Source organism: Vigna umbellata, chromosome 1, assembly GCF_029865625.1.
Source record: "Vigna umbellata cultivar VRB3 chromosome 1, Vumbellata_1.0, whole genome shotgun sequence".
Lineage (NCBI taxonomy): Eukaryota > Viridiplantae > Streptophyta > Magnoliopsida > Fabales > Fabaceae > Vigna > Vigna umbellata.
Genome location: NC_142165.1, coordinates 84,057,440 through 84,077,771, shown reverse-complemented (window position 1 = coordinate 84,077,771; position 20,332 = coordinate 84,057,440). Strand labels below are relative to the sequence as shown.

General features: G+C 32.4%; 2 protein-coding genes across 4 annotated transcripts; both read right to left on the bottom strand.

Moving 5' to 3' along the window:
- Positions 1 to 4,469: 4,469 nt before the first annotated feature.
- On the bottom strand, positions 4,470 to 7,912 carry LOC124834804 (18S pre-ribosomal assembly protein gar2-like protein). Of its 2 annotated transcripts, XM_047309595.2 has the most exons (5): positions 7,765 to 7,907; positions 6,627 to 6,734; positions 5,461 to 6,210; positions 4,881 to 5,263; positions 4,470 to 4,797 (listed from the first exon to the last, which is right to left on the bottom strand). In XM_047309595.2, exons 3-5 carry the CDS (start codon positions 6,121 to 6,123, stop codon positions 4,689 to 4,691), a joined length of 1,155 nt encoding a protein of 384 aa, XP_047165551.1. In that variant the 5' UTR covers positions 6,124 to 6,210; positions 6,627 to 6,734; positions 7,765 to 7,907; the 3' UTR covers positions 4,470 to 4,688. The 2 variants fall into 2 exon arrangements, with proteins under 2 accessions (XP_047165551.1, XP_087970222.1); XM_088114096.1 differs by lacking the exon at positions 6,627 to 6,734 and having other exon boundaries at positions 7,765 to 7,912.
- Positions 7,913 to 14,236: 6,324 nt separating this feature from the next.
- GEK1 (D-aminoacyl-tRNA deacylase) lies at positions 14,237 to 19,483 on the bottom strand. 2 transcript variants are annotated; one of them, XM_047309596.2, is made up of 9 exons: positions 19,179 to 19,483; positions 18,911 to 19,094; positions 18,684 to 18,826; positions 18,385 to 18,448; positions 17,037 to 17,089; positions 16,773 to 16,828; positions 16,414 to 16,488; positions 15,633 to 15,818; positions 14,237 to 14,510 (listed from the first exon to the last, which is right to left on the bottom strand). In XM_047309596.2, the coding sequence occupies exons 1-9, from the start codon at positions 19,455 to 19,457 to the stop codon at positions 14,423 to 14,425; spliced, it is 1,128 nt and encodes a 375-aa protein (XP_047165552.2). In that variant the 5' UTR covers positions 19,458 to 19,483; the 3' UTR covers positions 14,237 to 14,422. The 2 variants fall into 2 exon arrangements, with proteins under 2 accessions (XP_047165552.2, XP_087960606.1); XM_088104480.1 differs by lacking the exon at positions 15,633 to 15,818.
- Between the last annotated feature and the right edge of the window lie 849 nt (positions 19,484 to 20,332).

Here is a 20,332-nt window from a genome sequence, read left to right as displayed (position 1 = left end):
TAAAAGTAATTATTTTTACATTATAGCAAGTAAGCATGATTTTAAATCTATATAACATATCAATCATATGAGTCTAAGGGTTTTTAATTTTAGTTGAAATTTTTCTTTGATTAAATTTAGAAACTTTCATGTGGTTGAATGAGTTTTAGCCAATAATTGAGAATATACTTTGATTAGTAGTAAAAACTTTAATAAGAATTAATCAAGAATTACTTTGGTTAATTAACTTCTTACTTGATATAAGAGGTAAAATAATAGGCATGATTAGGCACAATAATATTTAATTAAGAATGTACTTTGTTTGTGATTAATCTACAAAGTTCTTGCTTGCTTTTAACTGAGAATGTACTTTGGTTAATAGTAAGAACACCAACAAATTAATTGAGAATCTACATTAATTAATTTGAAAATCTAAGACAATAATTAATTGAACAATAATATTTAGATAACCAATGATGAATCCTATTTTAAAAAGTAGTGAAACAACCTATTTTCTTTATCATTGTTTTTATCTTTTTAAATATTTTTATAATTTTTTTCTATCTTTTGTTATTTTGTTGTTTAATCTTTTATTTTCTTTTATTATTTCTATTATTTTATTTGACTAACCTCTTTTGTATAGTTTTTATAAGAACTAATTTGTTATAAATCAATTGTGTGTTCCCAAACAAATTAGGGTTGAATTTGCTCTTTCTATTTTATTGGCTACTATGAATAGTGAAGTTGTTGTAAGGTTTAATACCATCTTTGGTCCCTACTTTTGTTGGATAATGTCAATTCAGTCTCTATTTTTAAAAGTGTGTTTGGAATATGTTCATAGTTAGTAAAATTTGCATCTAATTTGTCCCTTCTGTTAAGTATAACCAAACCGAGTTAATGGATTGATGATCTGGCACCAGTTATTGGCAACGTGTCAATATATTATTTTTTGTGTACTGACGTGTAACTAACTTACAGAAGATATGGTGTTTTATTTGGATATGATTTTTAAATTTGGGAAAAATGTAATTTAGGGCTGCTTAGGGGTTCTCTTCCTTCACGGCCAAACCCAGTTTTGGGTTCTTCTCCTTTCTTTGTTCATTCTTTCTCTCGGACAAAAGTCAATCCTGAGACTCTTCTTCTCCCACTAGAAGCGGATTAGGGGAGCACGAGCACCCACCTTCATCTTCTCTTCACTCAATTTCTACATCTTTTGTTCTCGGTTCGTGCCGCAAGGGTAGAAAGCTTCATTTCTCTTTTCTTTCTTGGTTCTGGGTGGGGGGTTTTTGCACGTTGGGGATGTGAGTTTGGGTGGCTAGGATGCGAACTCCTTTCTCGCGGCGCAGTGAGTCTTGCAGCAGCGGCGCCTCTGCGATGGCTCGATTCTTGACGTATTTGCGATGCCAGAGTCCCTGTTTAATGGCGTCATCGTGAAGAGCGGACAGGCGTTTCGTGGTGTGGTGGTCTCCGTTCTCTGGTGTTTCTGCGGCGATAGGGCTTGCGTAGGGATGCATCGCGGTTTTGAGGATTCATACGGTCATTTCTAGTTTGCGATTTGGGGTTGTTCCTGTGGTTCTATTATTCTCTGCAGGATGGCGGCCCAAGGTTGAGGGTTTTGATCTTGTAATTTAGGGGGTTTTATTTTAGGGTTTCTGTATTTGGGAATTTTTCCTTTAAATTTTTGTTCTTGATTTTCTTGATTTTTTGATGTTTCGATTGAAGGAGTTGTGAATTTTGTTTTCAATTTGGATTATGGGGTTTTCCTATCATTGCTTTCTCATTTTGGAGTTAGGGTTCTGCATTTAGGGTTTCTAATTCTCACGTTTTTGGATTCTGGTTGACGGTGGTGATGCAAGTTTGCGGCAATGGGGAGCTGATGGGTGTGGCCAATGGGTGTCGCGATGGCTCCGGCAAGGTTGGAATGTGGTTGATTCAAAATTTGGAACCTAAATCACATTTTCCCCAAATTAAAAAACTTTATCCTAATAAAACACCATATCTTCTCTAAGTCACTTACACGTCAGCACATAAAAAATAATATATTAACACATTGTCAATAACTGATGCTAGATCATCAACCCACTAACTCTGTTTAGTTACAGAAGGGACAAATTGGACGCAAATTTTACTAATTATGGACTTATTCCAAACACTTTTAAAAATGATGACTGAATTAACATTATCCAACGAAAGTGGGGACCAATCCAAACACTTTTAAAAATGATGACTGAATTAACATTATCCAACGAAAGTGGGGACCAAAGAGGGTATTAAACCTTGTTGTAATTTAGTAGTATTAATTTGATCGTATCAATAACAATGTTATCAAATTTGGTGTCGTTGCCTAGGAACACAATTAAATTTGTTATCATTTTGATTCTTATTTTATTTTATTTTTGTTTATCATTAACATTTTATTTTTTTTCGCTATCATTTATTTTACGTTATTTTCTTTAGTTATTTTAGTTTAGTAAATTTGTTTTTTGGTTTTTTTATCATAACTTTTCTTTAAGGAATTTTGTTGGAAAATTTGTGAAACTAGTTAGTGAACACTTTGACTAAAAAAAGATAAGATACTTAAGTTGTTCCTCAAGACACACTTCTGTTTCCTAAAAGTTTATTCAATAAGCTTTCAATTTTTATTTTTTATTTACATTATATTTATATACTATAATTTAATTATATTTCTAACTAAGTGTGAAAAAGAGTTGTTTTTATACTTATAAATGAGCTCAATCTTGTAATTATTCATGTTGTTCCTCATTGAAAAGTTGTAATAGGTAGTAGATTGTTATGTAAAATATTGTACAGGAAATGGTGTATTATTTAGACTCTGTCAGCCAATTTTCGCAAAGCGAAAGCCAAAATTCGCACTGCCAAAAGAAGAAAATTCGCATAGCGCACCAGTACCTGTGCGCTGAGCATCAGTTAAAGCAGTTAAGAAAATTCGCATAGCGCACCAGTACATGTGCGCTGAGCGAATTAATGAATTTAAGTGGCTTTAAAAGACGTGACAGAGCGACAGAAACATCCTCTCTTCTAACAAAAGTTGCGGACAAAAGAAAAAAACGAAAACATCTCAGGAACTTCCGAAGACTACTTCAAGGCATGAAGACATCATTGTTGCAAGGGATTGCTTCAAATGTGTACGTTTTAGATGACTAGGAGTAGTTAAATTTCTCTTTCGTTGGGATTGGATGTAATGAACTCAATGTGATTTAATTTTGCTGTTCAATATATCGTTGTTCGTTCATATGCTCTTTCTTGAATTTATTATCATTTACTGGAAAGTAACTTTGAACATAAACGTAGATAGATCACTTAAGTGATTGGGATCTAGGGATAGACTCAATAACTTGATCATTCTTAACATCAGACTTAATGCAAATTGTATGTTAAATTGACTAAGGGATTATCATTTTAATATATTAATTTAGAACTAGTTGGTAAGGGATTAGGACTAGTATGCCTTGATGTGAATGTTTGAATGAAGTAATGAAATATTGAACAGAGTTTTATATTCATATGATTCATGAAACCCAATTCCAACTAAGTTTCTTTTAAATATAAATTCCTTGCACACCAACTGTTTGATAAAATACCAAAAATAGCTTCTTGTGTTGTTTTGTGCATTTTGACATCTAATTGAGTTATAAAAGGAAGAATTGTCATGTGTTGCACAAGTCCCTTGAGAGACGATACTTTTACTTATTCACTGTATTACTTGGAACGATTTGGTATACTTGCCAAAAAGTTATCACTTATTTGAATTTTTTAGTCTAATCACATACTTTAAATCATCAATTTTTTTAAAATACATGTAATTAGGCTATATTGTGAACGAGGGAATTCTATTTATTTTTTAAATTAACTGTGATAAAAACAATATAAAAAATCTAATAAAAATATAAATATAATTATTTATAGTATTTAAAATAGACGATAAAAGAAAAATACCATTAAAAATAAATAACTGATATTCAAATATTTGGTTTAAGAAGATAAAAATTATTATATCCATAAATTAATACAATAAAGGAAAATTAGATTATTTATTAGATTACAAACAAAAGAATATAATTAGCTTTATAGGAAATATTATAAAAGGAAAATAAAATATTTGACAAAAATAAATATAATCATTTGTTGATGAAGTTGAAATGGGATGAAGTTGAAATGAGACGAAGTTGTGTTCATGTTTTATGGTTGAAGTAGTGATGGTAGAGCTAAGAAGTTCCTCCTCATGGAATTGCATGTCAAAATTTTTATTCTGTATGGCAATAAAGAAATTTGACTCTTAAAGGAACATTTTCTGAGCGTTCACTCATGACATCACCAATGCTGGAACAAATCCATGTAGCATTAAATTTTTGCAACCACATCAAGATTCAAGAGACTTTAATCATTAAATTTTCTTGCAAGTTGCAACTACTTTTACAGTTTTTTGTAGTTACTTTTATAGCATAAAGCATATACCATAAACATTCAAAAATAGCATCTACAGTGAATTATTGACAAGGAAATAAAATTTTGATCATATATATGGGTAAAATAAAAAGGTAAGAAACAAATGCAATTAAGGGAAATAAAAAGAACTTGTGCTTACATATAGGACCAAACAATGGAGATATATGTATATGCCTGATACTGAGAAAAATTGACTGATATATATGAACTATTATTATAAGGCTATAGGGAATAATAAACTTTCAGAATTTACAGCAGAAAAGGCGGTGCGTCCAACCCTGCTGTTTACTGCGACGCCTACTACCAGATTTTGTCAACCTTGCTGGACTGCTATTCCATTCTGATTGTAATCTGCAAGAACCAGAAGCAAATCAGTGTGTTCATTTTTCAATGCTTAAAGAAGAACTAACAAGTTTTGAGGCATTTTTTTTTACATGGGAAAGGCAAAGGACCGTGAGCTAGCTGTGCTGCTATCTGATCGAAGAGAGATGCTACCACAATAAGGTAGAGGTCCTAAGTACCCAACAGAGAAGGAACTTGACTCGTCTAATCTTGGAAAAACTTGATCTTTTACACCCTGCTCGTCAGAGTTCACACCTGCATCTTGAGTTTGACCACAATTACAGTCACTAACTTGACTACTTCCATGACCCGAATGATCTAACTTATGGTCCATGTTTGCATTCTGCTGCAGTGAACTACTACTGCCAAGGATTTTAGTTTTTGATTCCAAAGCTGGACTAGAAAACACTGCATCATTCTCAATCACAGTTTTGGACTTGTCAGGTTGGGAGTGAAACTCAGGGTCATTATCAACCTGCAATAATAATTAAAAATAAAGGATCTTTACTCCATTCACATGAGTGCTCTCACTCACATATATTCCTAAAGATGTTGTCATCAACATAAGGTGAATTTCGTTTAGACAATGCTCCATAATATATGGCAAGATATGGACTATGTGACATTGATGTTTAACTCATGCAAATTTCACACGGGAAAATTGTTGGATACCTTTGCGTGGTCGTGTCTGATTTCATCACCCTCAACAGTTGATGTCCTGGATTTCTCTCTGTCTAAATCTTGTAACAAAACGTTATCTTCAGGCACAACAATCTCCTTATACACATCAGCAAGTTTTCTAGTTGCACCTTCATTGAGCTGCATCAAATCCTTGGATTGTTCAGATTCATCTGTCACTGATGGATTTAATAAATTGATCCCAGCATTGTCTTTCACTGTTTCTTTACTTCCATAACTCCGAGAAGAATAAGTTTTGTGGATGTTTTCGTCTACTTTTCTCCAAAAAGTAATCTTATCGTTGGTATGGACTCCTTCATCCACACATATATCCTTAATAACGTTGTAACTAGTCTCTTTGTGACACATTATATGTTCTGGTTCACATGCTGTAACACTTTTGTCCATATATAGATCTGCAGAACCCTCTAATGAGCCTGTTTCCGCGAGTGAGTCATGGATTGGTGAATTGAAGGAGTTTTTCACCGATTCCGTATCATGGTGAAGCATCCCAAATGACTCTATTTCCTGCGAAGAATGGGGTGCTGCATCAACAGAGTCCCTGACCTGTGCTTCATAGTCATTTTCTAAATCAAGTTTAATTGTTGTCGAGAAATCTACTGACCCCATGTCACAGGGTGATAGAGTTGAATCCATTATACGTCTCTGTTTCGGTGGAGGCTCTAGTTTCGCATTCCTTTATTTTGTTGTGTTCTGATTTGCATCCAGTAGAATATTACATCACTGTCATTGGAGTCAAATGATTGAGATTCAAGGCCAAGGCCAATATTTGAATGTAAAGAAGCCAGTTCTAGTTCTGTACATACATTTTCAAATAGAAGAAAATAATTTGCTAGGTCCAATTTTCACAATAAAAATCACTTGATCATAAAACAAACACAATAAACAAGATAAAGGAATTCAGTAAATTCGTGTCAAGAAAGGTTATGTCATGGACTTGGAAGAATCATATTCAACAATATATGAATGGCAATAAGCAAACCATACTTGAAACAAGAAGTTATGAATCAAGACCAAACTAATTCAATAATATGCATAAGTTAACCCCTATTATCACAAAGAGAATGTGTTAAGTATAGCTGCTAGAGACAATAAAAGTACCAAAAGCAGAAACCAGAACTAAACTAAAAGTTTGTTACCTAGTTTCATTGTCCATGTAGAGTTCAAACCAATGAAAAACTTTCTGGTTTACAACAGGTATATTCAATCAACGAGACTAGCCAGATTACTAAATATATTATACGACCCTGAGAATCAGAAAACAGGAATAACTAGGTTAGTGTGAATGAAGCATCAAATCTTAAAAGTCCTAAAGTGACTCAAAAGATAACCTCTTTAAATCAAGAAGACAAAACAAAAGTGACATTTCACTATTCATAAAATAATTTAGATATTTGTTTTTATTTCAGCAGAAGGGAAACCATTTCTATCTTATAAAGACTGTAAGACCCTTTTTTCCACACATCTATTACGAACTTTTGATGCAAATAGTATTGATTAGAACCCAATTCGAACTAGAGTGCAATTCAAACATAAGCTTTAAGAATACTGAGAACTAATCAAATTGGGGGACCATATTATGACTTGAGCATCTCATATCCTCTCAGCATATCCCAATCATTAAGAGTACGAGTTTATGCTTATATGTAAAGTTGTAAAAGCATGTTCCTGCATCCTTTTTCTTTTATTAGTAAAAGATTTGGTTTTGGACTAACTGAATAGAATCCTAGGGTAGTACTCGATGTATAAAAGGACAAAGGGAAAAAGTTTAGAAATCCTAAACTTTTGGAAAAGCTTTTCAGCTACAAATATTCAAACTCAGATTGATTTGACACCATCAAATTCCCTACCAATATTTTGTCCTTTAGAGCTCTGATTGGATTGAGGTTTAGCCCTCAAACCAAATCAACACAAGTCTACAAATCCAGAAGAGTAGAGTGAAAATTCAAGGTCTGTTACAACGTATACACCTCAATCACATGATGGGAAAAAAAGGGAACCAGCACAACCGATATGAGAAATTAACATCAACTTGTCAAACCTTCTTAGCCCCATAAAACATATAATAATATGTGATATATATACATGGAATCACAAATGAAAGAAACAAAAATAGGACAAAAAACTACATCCAAGTCAATTACAAAGAAAAATGTAACTGCACTCACCACAAAAAAGGCCAAATGACAACAGAGATAGAGCTAAGACTTAAAATGTGGATAGCCATTTCACAGTTCACATAACAAACAGGTGGGGGGAGAGAGAGGAAGAGAGTACCATAGGCGACAAAAGAAACATTCCATGTTGAAATTAAAGCAGAAAACAATCAAGAATGGAGTGGAGTTGGCAACACAAAAGTAGGCAAAGAGAAGAAGAGGTTATTTCAAAGTGTATTATAGTTGGCAGTGTCTAAGGGAGAAAGGTATATAAAAAGTATTCTTTTCCTAATAACAAAATCTTGTGCTATTTATCTCATCTTATAATGTAGTATACTTTTGTAAGACAAATGTAAACAACATAAATCATTTTAATATAATATGAAGATATTCAGAAAGTATTCAATATTTGATCGAAATATCAACACGTATAATTGTAATTAAAAGATAATCATTATTTTGACTTAAATTCCTTCTAGTCTTTATAGTTTTCTAAACAGGAAATTTTGTTCTATATAAAAATTTAATTACACATTTATTTCTCTAAAATTTTAAAATAAGTAATCCTACTCCATGGATAATATTTTCTATAACCAGTAACAGAAACTATTGACATGTTATTTGGTTTTGCATTTAATGTGAAGTATAAGAGGGGACCAATGTATATTTAATAGGTATTGTTAGAGCTTTAAATTAGGACCTTATTTTTTATCTCCTTCTGACATCAAAAATTTAATTTCACACCAAAACGTTGTTCTCTTCTGTCGTTTTACAACCTCCACAATCTTATTCCAGTCTCTGTCTCTCCTAGAATAAATGGTCTTTTGTAAATATTAAACATTTATGATGTTCTTTTTAACTACTTTATTCAAGAGTGGTTGATACAACATTCCTTGAACATATTTGCATTAAAATTCTTTTATGATAACTATTATGTATTTTAAGAAGAAAACTTTGGTCAATTCACATGATTTTTCTTTTTTGGAGAATAATTAATATCACTTTTATTATTAGTTAATGCCATTTAATATATTTCTTAATTTTAATTTGAAATCTTAAATGTTGGTCATTTTAAAAATAATAATAATACCACCTTCATCTTCTTTTACTTGTATTCTAAGATTTTGATACCAAGAAATTCATTTTCCTTCTATAATATAATTCTAAAAGTTCTCATTATACATTTTTGGTTATATTTTGCCATAAGTGCAAAGTATTTGTAAGTGCATAACTAATTCCACTTTTGACCAAAATTAAAGATAAAATTGACAGAAAATAATAATTAATTATCTTGAATTTTGAAAACCAACATAAATAATTTTTTTTCTTCTAAAATTGACACTTGAAAAAGAAAGGAGTAATCTTTATTATATGATTTTGGTTATTTTTATTTAATTTATTACCTTAATACAATTAATTTGTGCTTTAATGTTTGCTCTTTTTATCCATTTTTCGTTTATGCATTCATTATTGAATTTTTTAAATTCTGTACCAGGGGGTGTCGGACGCCCTACGGAAGGACGCCCGCATAGACGGCGCCATATGTACTGATAGTGGACGTCTACCCAAAGTCAAACGTCCGCCCAGGATTTGACGTCCGCGCAAGATAAAATGTCCGTCCAGGAATCGAGACCGAACGAGCGGCCCAAGGTTTGACGCCCATTTGAGAAGTGGACGTCCGCCCAAGGTTGGCGCGTCCGCCCAATAATCTGGACTGAACGTCCAGCCATTCCAGAATCACGCGTCCGCCCAAGATGGGACGTTCGCCCAAGGATTGGACGTCCGCCCTAGAGCTGGACGTCCGCCCAAGGAGTGGACGTTCGCCCAAGAGCTGGACGTCCGCCCAAGATGGGACGTTCGCCCAAGGATTGGACGTCCGCCCAAGGATTTGACGTCCACCCAAGAGCTGGACGCCCACCTAGGGTAACATCCCTGACCGACCACCATTCCCAACCGACCCGCACATTGCTGATTACACGGTTAAATGCTAATGACACATTAAAGTCCTTAACGAGGATTAAGGTATTATTGGGCCGTTTCCAGGCCCCCAAAAGGTAAAAGCCCATTACAATTCACTATAAATAAAGGTCTCAGGTATGAACTCTAGACGAACTTGAATAACGATGCATACACGCATCATAATCGCTCTGTCATATTACTGACTTGAGCGTCGGAGTGCCTTTAGCAGGTACCCGGCCCCTCCCCAGCGTGGAGCAAGGACCATCCGCCAGGAGAGGAGGACGTCCGCCCGGTTTGGAGCGTGGAGCGAGCGTCCGGATTGGAGGACGTCCGCCAAGCTTGGAGTAGAGAGCGAGCGTCCGGATTGGAGGACGTCCGCCCGGCTTGGAGCAAAGAGAGAGCGTCTAGATTGGAGGACGTCCGCCCGGTTTGGAGCGTGGAATAGCGATCGTCCATCTTGGTGCCGCCCGTCAGTGCAGCTAGCTCCGGTTCGCAGGATTCAGCAACGTCCGCCCGGTCCATGTATCTTCGCCGCCCGCCCGTTCGTCTTCGACAGTAAGATCAAGATCAAATGCGTTTTTACAGGGTCCCCACCGATCCAGTCGAAACAAATTCAATTTGTAAAATTTACCTTAATATTTCCTTCTATATTCTGTTGATTTGAGTTTCTTCTTCAACTTATTTTGTTTGACTGAATTACAATATTGCTTTGTCTTTAATTTTTTCTCTCCAATTTTCGTCCTCCTATTATTTATTTCCTGTGGTTTTAGTTTCTACGTTTTAGGAAATTCGTAATATTGATTGAATCGTCAAGTTTACTCATGATTTTATATTTGGCTAATTACATTATTTATTAAGACGCCAATAACGTATATATAAGATTTAGGGTTCAATTTGCCGAAGAAAAGTGTATACAAAACTAAAGATTGAACCAGAATTGTGAACTTTTAAAATCTGAGAAAAAAAATTAGGAGTGCAAAATTGTTAATAAAAAATTGGAAAATAAAATAAATTTATTCTTAATTCATGATATATTTTTGTTGTTAGAGCTTAAGAGTTTCTTGTTTTGATTATATTCATTATAGTGTTATTCTTTCTATTTTATGATATTGTTTTTTAACATTGTATGTCAATACAATGTTTGAAACTTCTGTTCTAGATCCAGATAATATTAAAATTAATCTCGGACTCCAATTAACTTTTTAATGTTAAATTGAATTATTATTATTTTTCAATTATAATCAAGTTTGACCCAACTTAATTTCCTATTTAAAATTCAAACACTTAAGTAACTTACTTTTAAGATAGAGATGACTTCTAGCCATTACTATTAATAATTTTATTATTTTTCCAACTTCTCTGTTATTGTGTTTTCTAAATTGAAGAAATGCAAACATAAAAATTTATTACCAATTTCCATTAGTTTTCTACAAACATTGAGAGTTAGTATAAATAGTATAATCCTATAAGAAGCAAAGTAAAAATTATAGTAGAAAGAGAGAAAGAAAAAAGAAAAATAAAATTCATTACTTTATTCCGGCAGTTGAATATTGTCATTATTTTTAAAAAAGTTATTTTAAATGCATGCTTAATGACAGTTCAATAGTTAAGAGATTGCTAATAAAATTTAATATTTAATGAAGATATTATAATAGAACAAATTTTATAATATTCTGAAAAATTACAGACAAAAATGCGAAAAAAAATGGAAGTAGAATTCAGAAAAAAAAATACGTTAATAAATACAATTAAGTCTTTAAGTTACTAAGAAATTTGGAGATCAAGGTGGACTTAGTAGCAGAAATAGAAAGAATAAAATATATCATGAATTTGAATTCTTATGCTAAAAATATATATTAATAATTAATATTTATTGTTAAAAAATTAAACTAATAAAAAAATAATGAGAACGGCATATATAATCCATGTTTAACAATTTTATTTTTTAAATATTTATAACAAGAAAAAAATGAGCTTTAATTATTAATATTTCCTAATATTTAATAGAAATGTCAAAGAAATGTCAAAGTTGTGTTGTAGTAGAATGGTTAGTAGAATGATTAACGTGAAATAACAAACAAAGAGGGTGAATTGGTTTCTAATACGAACTTGTGTCTTTTAAAATTTCTTCTTAATTTAACTTACTAAGATGATAATAATGATAAAGTAAAGAAAGTAAGATTCAGAGAAATTTGCACAGATGATTTTATCCTGGTTCGGATCTTATTACCAACCATACATCTAATCGCTTATCTCAAATCAAAATCTTGATACCACAAGAGATGAACCTGCACCTCTTTTGAGTCTTCACAAAATATGAAACACTTCCACCGAATACTCCGCGAAGGATGACTTTCTCTTCCGAACACTTCCTCAAACGCACCAAGGATGAACTAGCCATTCCTATATTACCGTAGTAGCACTTCAACAACTGCACAGACAATAGTTTCTTTAGCTGAACAATATCACACAATTCTCAAGAGTTTTTGAGTTCTAGAGCACGAGGAAAGAGTTACAGTTGAAGGAAAAATAGAGCATATTTATAAATTCAAGCAAAGACTCTCCCGTTCTTCATTTCCAGCCATTTAATGCTTTTAATCGATTAAAATGAATACAACAACTAGAAAACTCCAACGATCACCTTTAATCGATTAATCCACTTGTTAATCGATTAGTTAATCGATTAAAAGATATTTTAATCGATTATTGCAGAAGCAATATGAGTTTTCAACACTTATCATGATTAATCGATTAACACTAGGTTTAATTGATTAATACAACGTGTTTTTTATTCTGAACAACAATTTTGAAATATGAAAGTACATGGAATGAAAATCACTAAGAACCTAAGTCCTAAACAATAAATTACAATTATTACAAAAGTTTTCTATAACAATACAAGTCATCAAAGGATCTTCTTGAATCTTGATTTCTCTGGACTTAATTCGAATATCATCAAAACTTCATCTTCATCAATTTGCTAATAAAAGTAACAAACAAATCCATGGAAAATTTTTATATCTACTCAATAGGAATATAAGTATGATTAATATTCTATATTTTAATTAAATATAAGAACAAGAATGATTATGTTAATATATTTTTTAATATATATTTATTGTTTTTATTTATTGTTTAAATTATTAAAATATTCATATTTTATTATATATATATATATATATATATATATATATTACAATTTTGATTACACTTTATATTTTTTTTAGTTATAAAAAATTACGTATTATTAATTTGAGTGAAAAAATATATTTAATGTCTTATATTTTATTATCATTACACATTCTTAATATTTTTATTTATTATTGATTTTTTTTACATAAAAATGATTGACTCTCAATTATTTAATTGTGTAAGATAATATAACAAGTTATCTTCTTTATTTTATTTGATCTTTAATTTTTGTGTTACTTTAAAAACTTTTATTTTGTTGAAACAACTTTTATTATCTCTCAACAACTATTTTTCATATTATCATATCTTAATTATATGTTTTTTTATCTAATTTTATTTAATGTTGTATCAAATTGATCATTTTTATTTTTAAAATAATTTTTATTATCTTTTAATGACTATTTTTACAAGGGAAAGTTTTCAAGTATTTTTCATATCATATTCTTAGTTATAAGTTTTTTTCTCTTTACAATTTTATTTAATAATGTATTAAATCATTTGATATTTTTACATCTTTTTATAAATAAGACCAATAGAGTGAGTAAAATAATAATTTTTTTAATTATAATAAACTTTAACCGATGATTTAAATAACATGTTATTAACTCAATTCCAAAAAATTAATTTAGAAAATGAAATTTGAATATCGCAAAATTCTCATTCCTACTTCATTAAAGATGACTTCATTATAATTAACATAATGTCATTATGGATCATACCATTAAAAGATGACATGATCATGCATTACGAAAATAAGGCATCACACTATAAGTATAACATCATTGATATCTCATATAAATAATTATACCTCATATCATCATGACTCGAAAAGAAAAAGTAAAAAAAAGTTCTGAAGGAGTAAAAGATGAAAGAAAATATATAAAAAAAGGGGGGGAAACCATATTTGCGTAGAGTTCTTTACTAGATAATTATGAACATTCTGGATCTATCCATTGAGCTGATAAAGTGTATTAAATCACAAAAACTAAACAATTTCAAAACATGTAAAAAAATCAATTAAACCAATCCAAAACCAGCCAAAACTAGTGTAAAAGTTTTACTGATATATTTTAATTTAATAAAAAATATTTCTGAGATAAACAAAAACACATTTAATAATACTTATTATTATTATTATTTTATCTCTTATAATTCTTTTATATTAATAAACAAAAAATATTCTTTATATATTATACTTATTATTTTTAAACATTGTATTTAGTTAAAACTTAAACCCCAAGTATAATGATATATTTGAATCTTTGATTTTAAAGAACATCTAAAATGTATTATTCTAGCTATTTCTAGTGTTATATTATATTCATTTGCTATTTGCTACTATTTATTCACTATTTAATTATTAATATTACTTTATTAAAGAGTTTGACCGCAGCTAAATAACTAATCAGTTTAGAAACCTTATGCATAAATGTACTGCTATATGATTTTAAATAAAGTAAATACTGTTTTTCATAAGAATTGGAATTTATGTATATATCAGTGCATCTCATACTTGAGCTATTCTTTAACTATCACAATGCTCTCAAGGGAACTGAATAAAATTTCTAGTATGGCCTGTCAAAATCTGCAGAGTTGATGACATAATATCATCCAAAGTCAGCCAGCCCTCAATAGAAGTTATTCGGTTTTCCAATTTTAATGTTCTGCTCCGCAAGGAATCCTGTTATAGCATTCCTCTGCCAGCCCTTGAAACTCCTGCAGAAGAAAAACTAGTTTAGAGTAAAGACTAACTTGAGTAAAAGGAAAAAACATTAAGGTTTATCTGTGATGTTAAAGCCAGGATCACCTTCACAGCTAAAATCATACTTAAATATCTTAATTTTCAATATACGTCCATAAGATTCCACTTCCTTCTTCGTGTAAAACCATAAAAGCTAAAAAAGGACAGACACAGGAAACATTGAAAGTACTCCTAAGAACATCACTTTAGTAATCAAGGACAAAATATATGTAATTTGGGAACAGAAACAAGGTCCAAATCACAGCAGCATGCCCTGCACATAGAGTGTTTTCTTCTTTCTTGTTTTTTTCCTAGTGCAGAAAACCCTCATCTATACTTTTTTGAATCTAAAAAATTTTGCAGTTGACATGAGCATGTTATCAGAGCGTTAACTTAAACTACTAACAAGCAAACCCAGTAATAAAAATCTGTCAGCAATGGAGGCGTGGGGAATGTGAATGACCACTAATTTGGAAAGTGAGCAACCTTGGGGCTAGTTTGCTCACTGCCTTTTTATGGTGATCAAATTGAGGCACCAAAAACCCCTACGAAAACTTGTACATGATAACTCTGTCCTCAAGCAGTACAGAAATAAAATCCAGATCAACTTCAAAGCTACGACTTTGTGTTTAAAGCGCCATACCATGCTTGCGCACTTGATTGGCTACTCGTAAGACATTAGAAGAAGTGAAGATGACTCTTGATAAGGGAAAACTGTAACCAACGGAAAGAACTAGGAAGGATCCAGGTTGATTCTACAAGAAACTTGTTTTGTGACTTTCCCTTAGTAGGCCTTCATTAATCCGTGAAGAAGAATGCCCAAAAGTCCGCAAACTAGGTGGGAGTCAGGGATGATGGAAAGGGAGTTATCACTTTTTTCCACTTTTCCCTAACCCAAAGGCTGTTCCACCATTTTCTTTGCAATCTATTGCTGTAAGAGAATGGCAGGTGGAAGCCTTTGGCAAATTGTTGGGTCTATGAAATATATTTTTATATACTGTTCAGCACTCATCCAAGAAATATCATTCAATTCTTGCTTTGGCATTAGCAATACAAATAGATTTCTGACTGCATAGGACAATATTCATTAAGCTCACTTGTTGTCTAGGTGTGCAAGAATTTCCCCACCAGGAAAGGCAGACCTAGTGGCCTCATATGCAGCCTTTATAGACTCTCTCCATGTTCCCCCAATCTCCACATCTTTTTCTCCTTTTGACTGCTTTGGATCTTCCATTGGCACTGAATATCCAGAAAGTAGGTGACCCACCCACACATTATCTTTCCTAGATTGGATAAGCAGAGTAAGTATTCATATTTTATTTGAGCAAAACACAGAAAATATAATGCACACAAAAATTATAAAATTTTAAACTGGCAAGGTACAAAAAGCTTTTTCATGAACATAAAATTTTATGTATATATCTTCTCAAATGGATTTAAAAGTTTATTCAGCCTAAGTCATGATGTAATAATACAAAGCTTTATAGTCATTATATTTTCGTAGTATATTTGAATGTACAATTTATATCCCTTCATCAGGGGGGCATTAAATTTGATGATGGAAGTTTATGGATAATGTAATCATAAAAATGTTGATGAAGAGCAAATAGCTATGTTTACTTATCAATTTTATTAATACTATGACAAAGTCTTCATTGCATAGCAAGTAAACGAATGATGCGAGTGAGTTTGAATAATGGAAAGCTTAAAAAGCAAGAGAACTCCCAATATAGGGAGCAAATTGCAGAATAAACTAAGTTAGGTTTTCAGAATAACCCAAAAGTTAATAACGTCCAATAGCTGCATAGTTCAGTTTCTTTGATATCAAAAACATAAATTATACAGACATGATCCGCTATGACTGATATGATTACTTACAATACTACATCCATATGTCGAGGCGCATAATGTCCACCACCTATCCCAAGAAGAATTTTCTTGTTATCCTTCTCCCTGTAAGAGTGAGATTTAGGTTCAGGTTACAAAAAAATCACCATTTGTAGTTAGAAGATTTAATGATAATTATGCAATAACACAAACAATTTAAATGTTTCAGGAAAACATACAGTCCACCAAGAAAGGAATTGTAAGATCAAAGAGCCATATATTAAACATATATTGCATCTGAGGATACTGAAAGAGAGCAAGATGTGAAGACCTCGGGAGGTATATGCCAAATAAAATGAGTATGCAAACTATCGTCACTGCATTTGTTTAAGTTGGCTTGATAAATTTACCTGCTCCAGTTTCCTACATCTGTCCCACCTCCAAGTCCAAGTCCTTCCCAGACTAACTAAAAAAACCCAAACAAAATATCATTTCAGCAACTAAATAAATATTACCAATCAGTTGTCACTAAAGCATTTATTATGGTATAGACAGTTAGAGGGAAGTTTTTTTTCACTTAGAAGAAATTGTGTAAAAGAATATGATCTCCATACAGGGAAATTCAGATATTGATGGAAAAGTAATGAAAAAAATTATTAAGAACCCCGCCCAACCTGTGCCATAACTTGAGCAGCATCCTGTCTCTTCCAGTAGTCTTCAGTACTACCTATACCAGAATAGAAAAAGAGTTGTTGTGTTAAGCAGTACTATCTAACTGGTAGCAGCTTCCAGTGTAACTTGAGCATGAAATTAAGCAGCCACAAACTATGGTATGATAAGACAAGAAAACTTGGGCCAGCTGATACAAAATGTGGACAATAAGCACAAGTTTGGCAAATTTATTATAGAAAACATAAAAATAGGGGGGGGGGGGGGGGGGGGGGGTTGAGCGGGCAAGAAAAGAAGACAATGGCATGTAGTGAGTTAGCTACAAGGAATAAAGAGGAGGAGAGAGAATCAATAATATGTAGTTGAAGATCATCAAAAGTCTTCTCTGGTGTGTGTGGGGGTGAGTGATACAATCTTTAGTCATTTACAGTCCCAAACCAAACAATTGGCTCAACTTGCCAGATACCACTGAATATGACTTGGTAAGTGGACCTTTTGGAAGCTCAAATGAACCTTGAAAGAGCAATAGAAGCTGCTTTCCAGGAAGCTATCCAAACTCGCATGGATCAGCTTCAAAAGCCGAATACCACACTGTTGGAACTGAAGAATGTGGCGGGGAAGAAAGATGTTGGACAACCAGAATTTCCCGGGAACTCGACCAATGATACCCATCTCAATAAAACTCGAATGTCAACCAAGGAGGTGGAATGTCCATGTTTGAGAGAGAGGATCCCCTTTCTTGGATCAATCCAGTGATCCAGTTCTCAAATCCCTGGCCAGACTAACTCTTCTTCATTTACCTCTATGGGACAGAAAAAAGAGTGAGAGTGGTGCTGTTCTTGGTCCAAGGAGGTGAGACGTGATAGAAATACCTATCTTACCCAAAATTTATGCCAAAGAAAAGCTAAGGGAAACTTTCTTTAGGTGGAAACAAATTTCACCGATTGAACCAATGTCCTAAATTAAACAAAGGAACATAGAGAGGGAAGGGCAGAGATGCCCTATATACTCAAATGAAAAAATAAGCTAAAATAACATCACTGATCTAGAAACTCCATTTTATCTCTCTTTAACATACAATATTTTGTCTCATATGGAAAACATAGACAAGATCAAACCTTCTTTGCAAGTAAGCAATACTTTCAAAAAAGGAGGAAATGGATATAAATGGAAAAGGGGATTAAACATCAAAATGAAGACTCACTTGATCTGAAAAACAAACGATGGAGGATGCAGAGACAACAAAATATTTTCCGAGTACTTAACTAATCGATCATGCAATTTGCTGGTAAAATACAATATATATAACCTATCAATGCATAATAGGTCTAGAAGGAAGGAAAAAACACTCACCAATCTCCAGAAACATGGTCGGCTTATTTGTCAACGGTCCATGGTGAGTAGCCTCCAAAGTAATCTACATTGAGAAAACAGATTAAATTCTGCAGAATTGCTTTTAAAAATTTAACATCATCATCTTCCTTCAACAGGAAACAAGTCATGCAATTGCAGGAATGCTGAATCTAAACCAGAAATACCGAAGATATAACTAGAGAAACGAACGAAAGCCAATAAAAGAAAACGTCACGCAAGAAACAACATCAAAAGCCAAGTAAAGAAAACCGGTCTAAATACCAACCAATCAAACAAACCTCGAATTCAGGGACCAGATTATGAGCCTGAGCCATGTTTTTCAAAAGGCGAAGCCAAGGCCCCATCCTAGGATTTGGCAGCGCTGCCCATCCAGGTCTTCCACCTTGAGGTGGAACGTCACCTTCACGCAAATGAGGAACGCCTGCAGACACACAGACATACAGCACCAAAAAATTAATTACAAGACACACAAACAAAAAGAAGCAGAGAGAAAGTGAAGACTTACCAATGGGGTGGACAGTGAGGGCAGGTTTGTTGGACACAGCAGTGTGTTTGCTGAAGAAGATGACCTCATTAACAGCCTCCCCAGTCACCTCCTCCCACCTCCTGTCTAAATCATCCTCCTCCACTATGCTCTTTGCATGCAGCAACACCCTCACCCCTTCATTCACAAAGCTCTTCATATCATCCTAGTGGACCAAACACAACCAAAAATAACAATTAAAACAGCAAAGGTGCATGATGGGTACCCATAAATGGTTGCTGCTTTGAACCTGGAAATGGGGACCGGGTTGCCACCCGGGCATGGCCAACAGCTCATTGGCCGGGTTGATGGAAGCAGGGTCGGAGGAGGTTGCCACAAGGAGCGCCACCATTACTTTGTCGGAGAGATGTTTGTGTTTGTGTTTGTGTTGTGAAAATGCGTTGGGGGTAATTCGGGAGGAATATGATGTATTTATACGACAGCGAATGGAAATTGGCGTTGATGATCTGAGCCCATGGTTTACAAGCGAAAGAAATGGAAGCTGCAAGAGCTTGCCCACTGCTAACATCACCTACCAAATTATTACAATAGGAACCCAAAAAAAAAAAATTCAGAATACTTATACTTTTAACTTGGGATATTTAGACTATTTCTTTTTTTGGTGCTATCCAAAAAATGATAAATTTTTCTTAATGAATTCATATCTTTATATGTTTTTATTTATTCTTAATTATATTGAACAAATATATCTTGATACTTTTTTACTTTTAATTTAGAATTCATATTAGTTGGCAAAAGTGTTTTCTTAATTAATGAAATTGAGACTACTTTCAATAAAGGCAACTCGCATTAGTTATTTTATGCGTTGACAATATAAACTGTGATTTGTATTGGCATAATAATTAAATAATATTATTTCAGTTTTTTTATTTTATCATATACTGAAATTTTATTATATTTTGATATGTTACTTTAAGTCCTTAAATTTCAAGTAACTAATGTTAGGATTTTTAATTTTTTTTTGGAAAATAAGAATTTTAATATTTATGTTTTTTATGGATTTTTTCAATTAATCTTAATAAAAATTACAAATATACTATTATTCTTTAGACCTTTTAGGAAAAATATATAACCACTTTATTTATATTAGAAGCAAATGTACGGGTGGATATATAAACACTTATTAAAAACAAGATAATATTTTAATATGTTGTATGGATTTAGTTGAGTGTGATAGAAATTAAATTTTTTTCAAATATTTAGTTTTTAACTTGTCTATGAAAATATCACGACTTTCATTTATAATACGTATATTTTTCCAATATTAAAATTCAACTTATTTTGAAATGATGTTTTATGACAAATATAAGTAATTTCGAAAGTTTACATTTTTTAAGAAAATTTAATTTCATAAATTACAAAAGAAAAATGAGAAAATAACAA

Coding starts and splice junctions, on each gene's coding strand:
- LOC124834804 (XM_088114096.1), bottom strand. CDS start 6,123: ATGGATTCAACTCTATCACCCTGTGACATGGGGTCAGTAGATTTCTCG. Junction 5,264..5,460: donor TCAGACACGACCACGCAAAG/GTATCCAACAAT, acceptor TTATTATTGCAG/GTTGATAATGACCCTGAGTT. Junction 4,798..4,880: donor CGGTCCTTTGCCTTTCCCAT/GTAAAAAAAAAT, acceptor TGGTTCTTGCAG/ATTACAATCAGAATGGAATA.
- GEK1 (XM_047309596.2), bottom strand. CDS start 19,457: ATGTTAGCAGTGGGCAAGCTCTTGCAGCTTCCATTTCTTTCGCTTGTA. Junction 18,827..18,910: donor CCTCACTGTCCACCCCATTG/GTAAGTCTTCAC, acceptor GTGTGTCTGCAG/GCGTTCCTCATTTGCGTGAA. Junction 14,511..15,632: donor CTTGCACACCTAGACAACAA/GTGAGCTTAATG, acceptor TTTCTTCTGCAG/GAGTTTCAAGGGCTGGCAGA.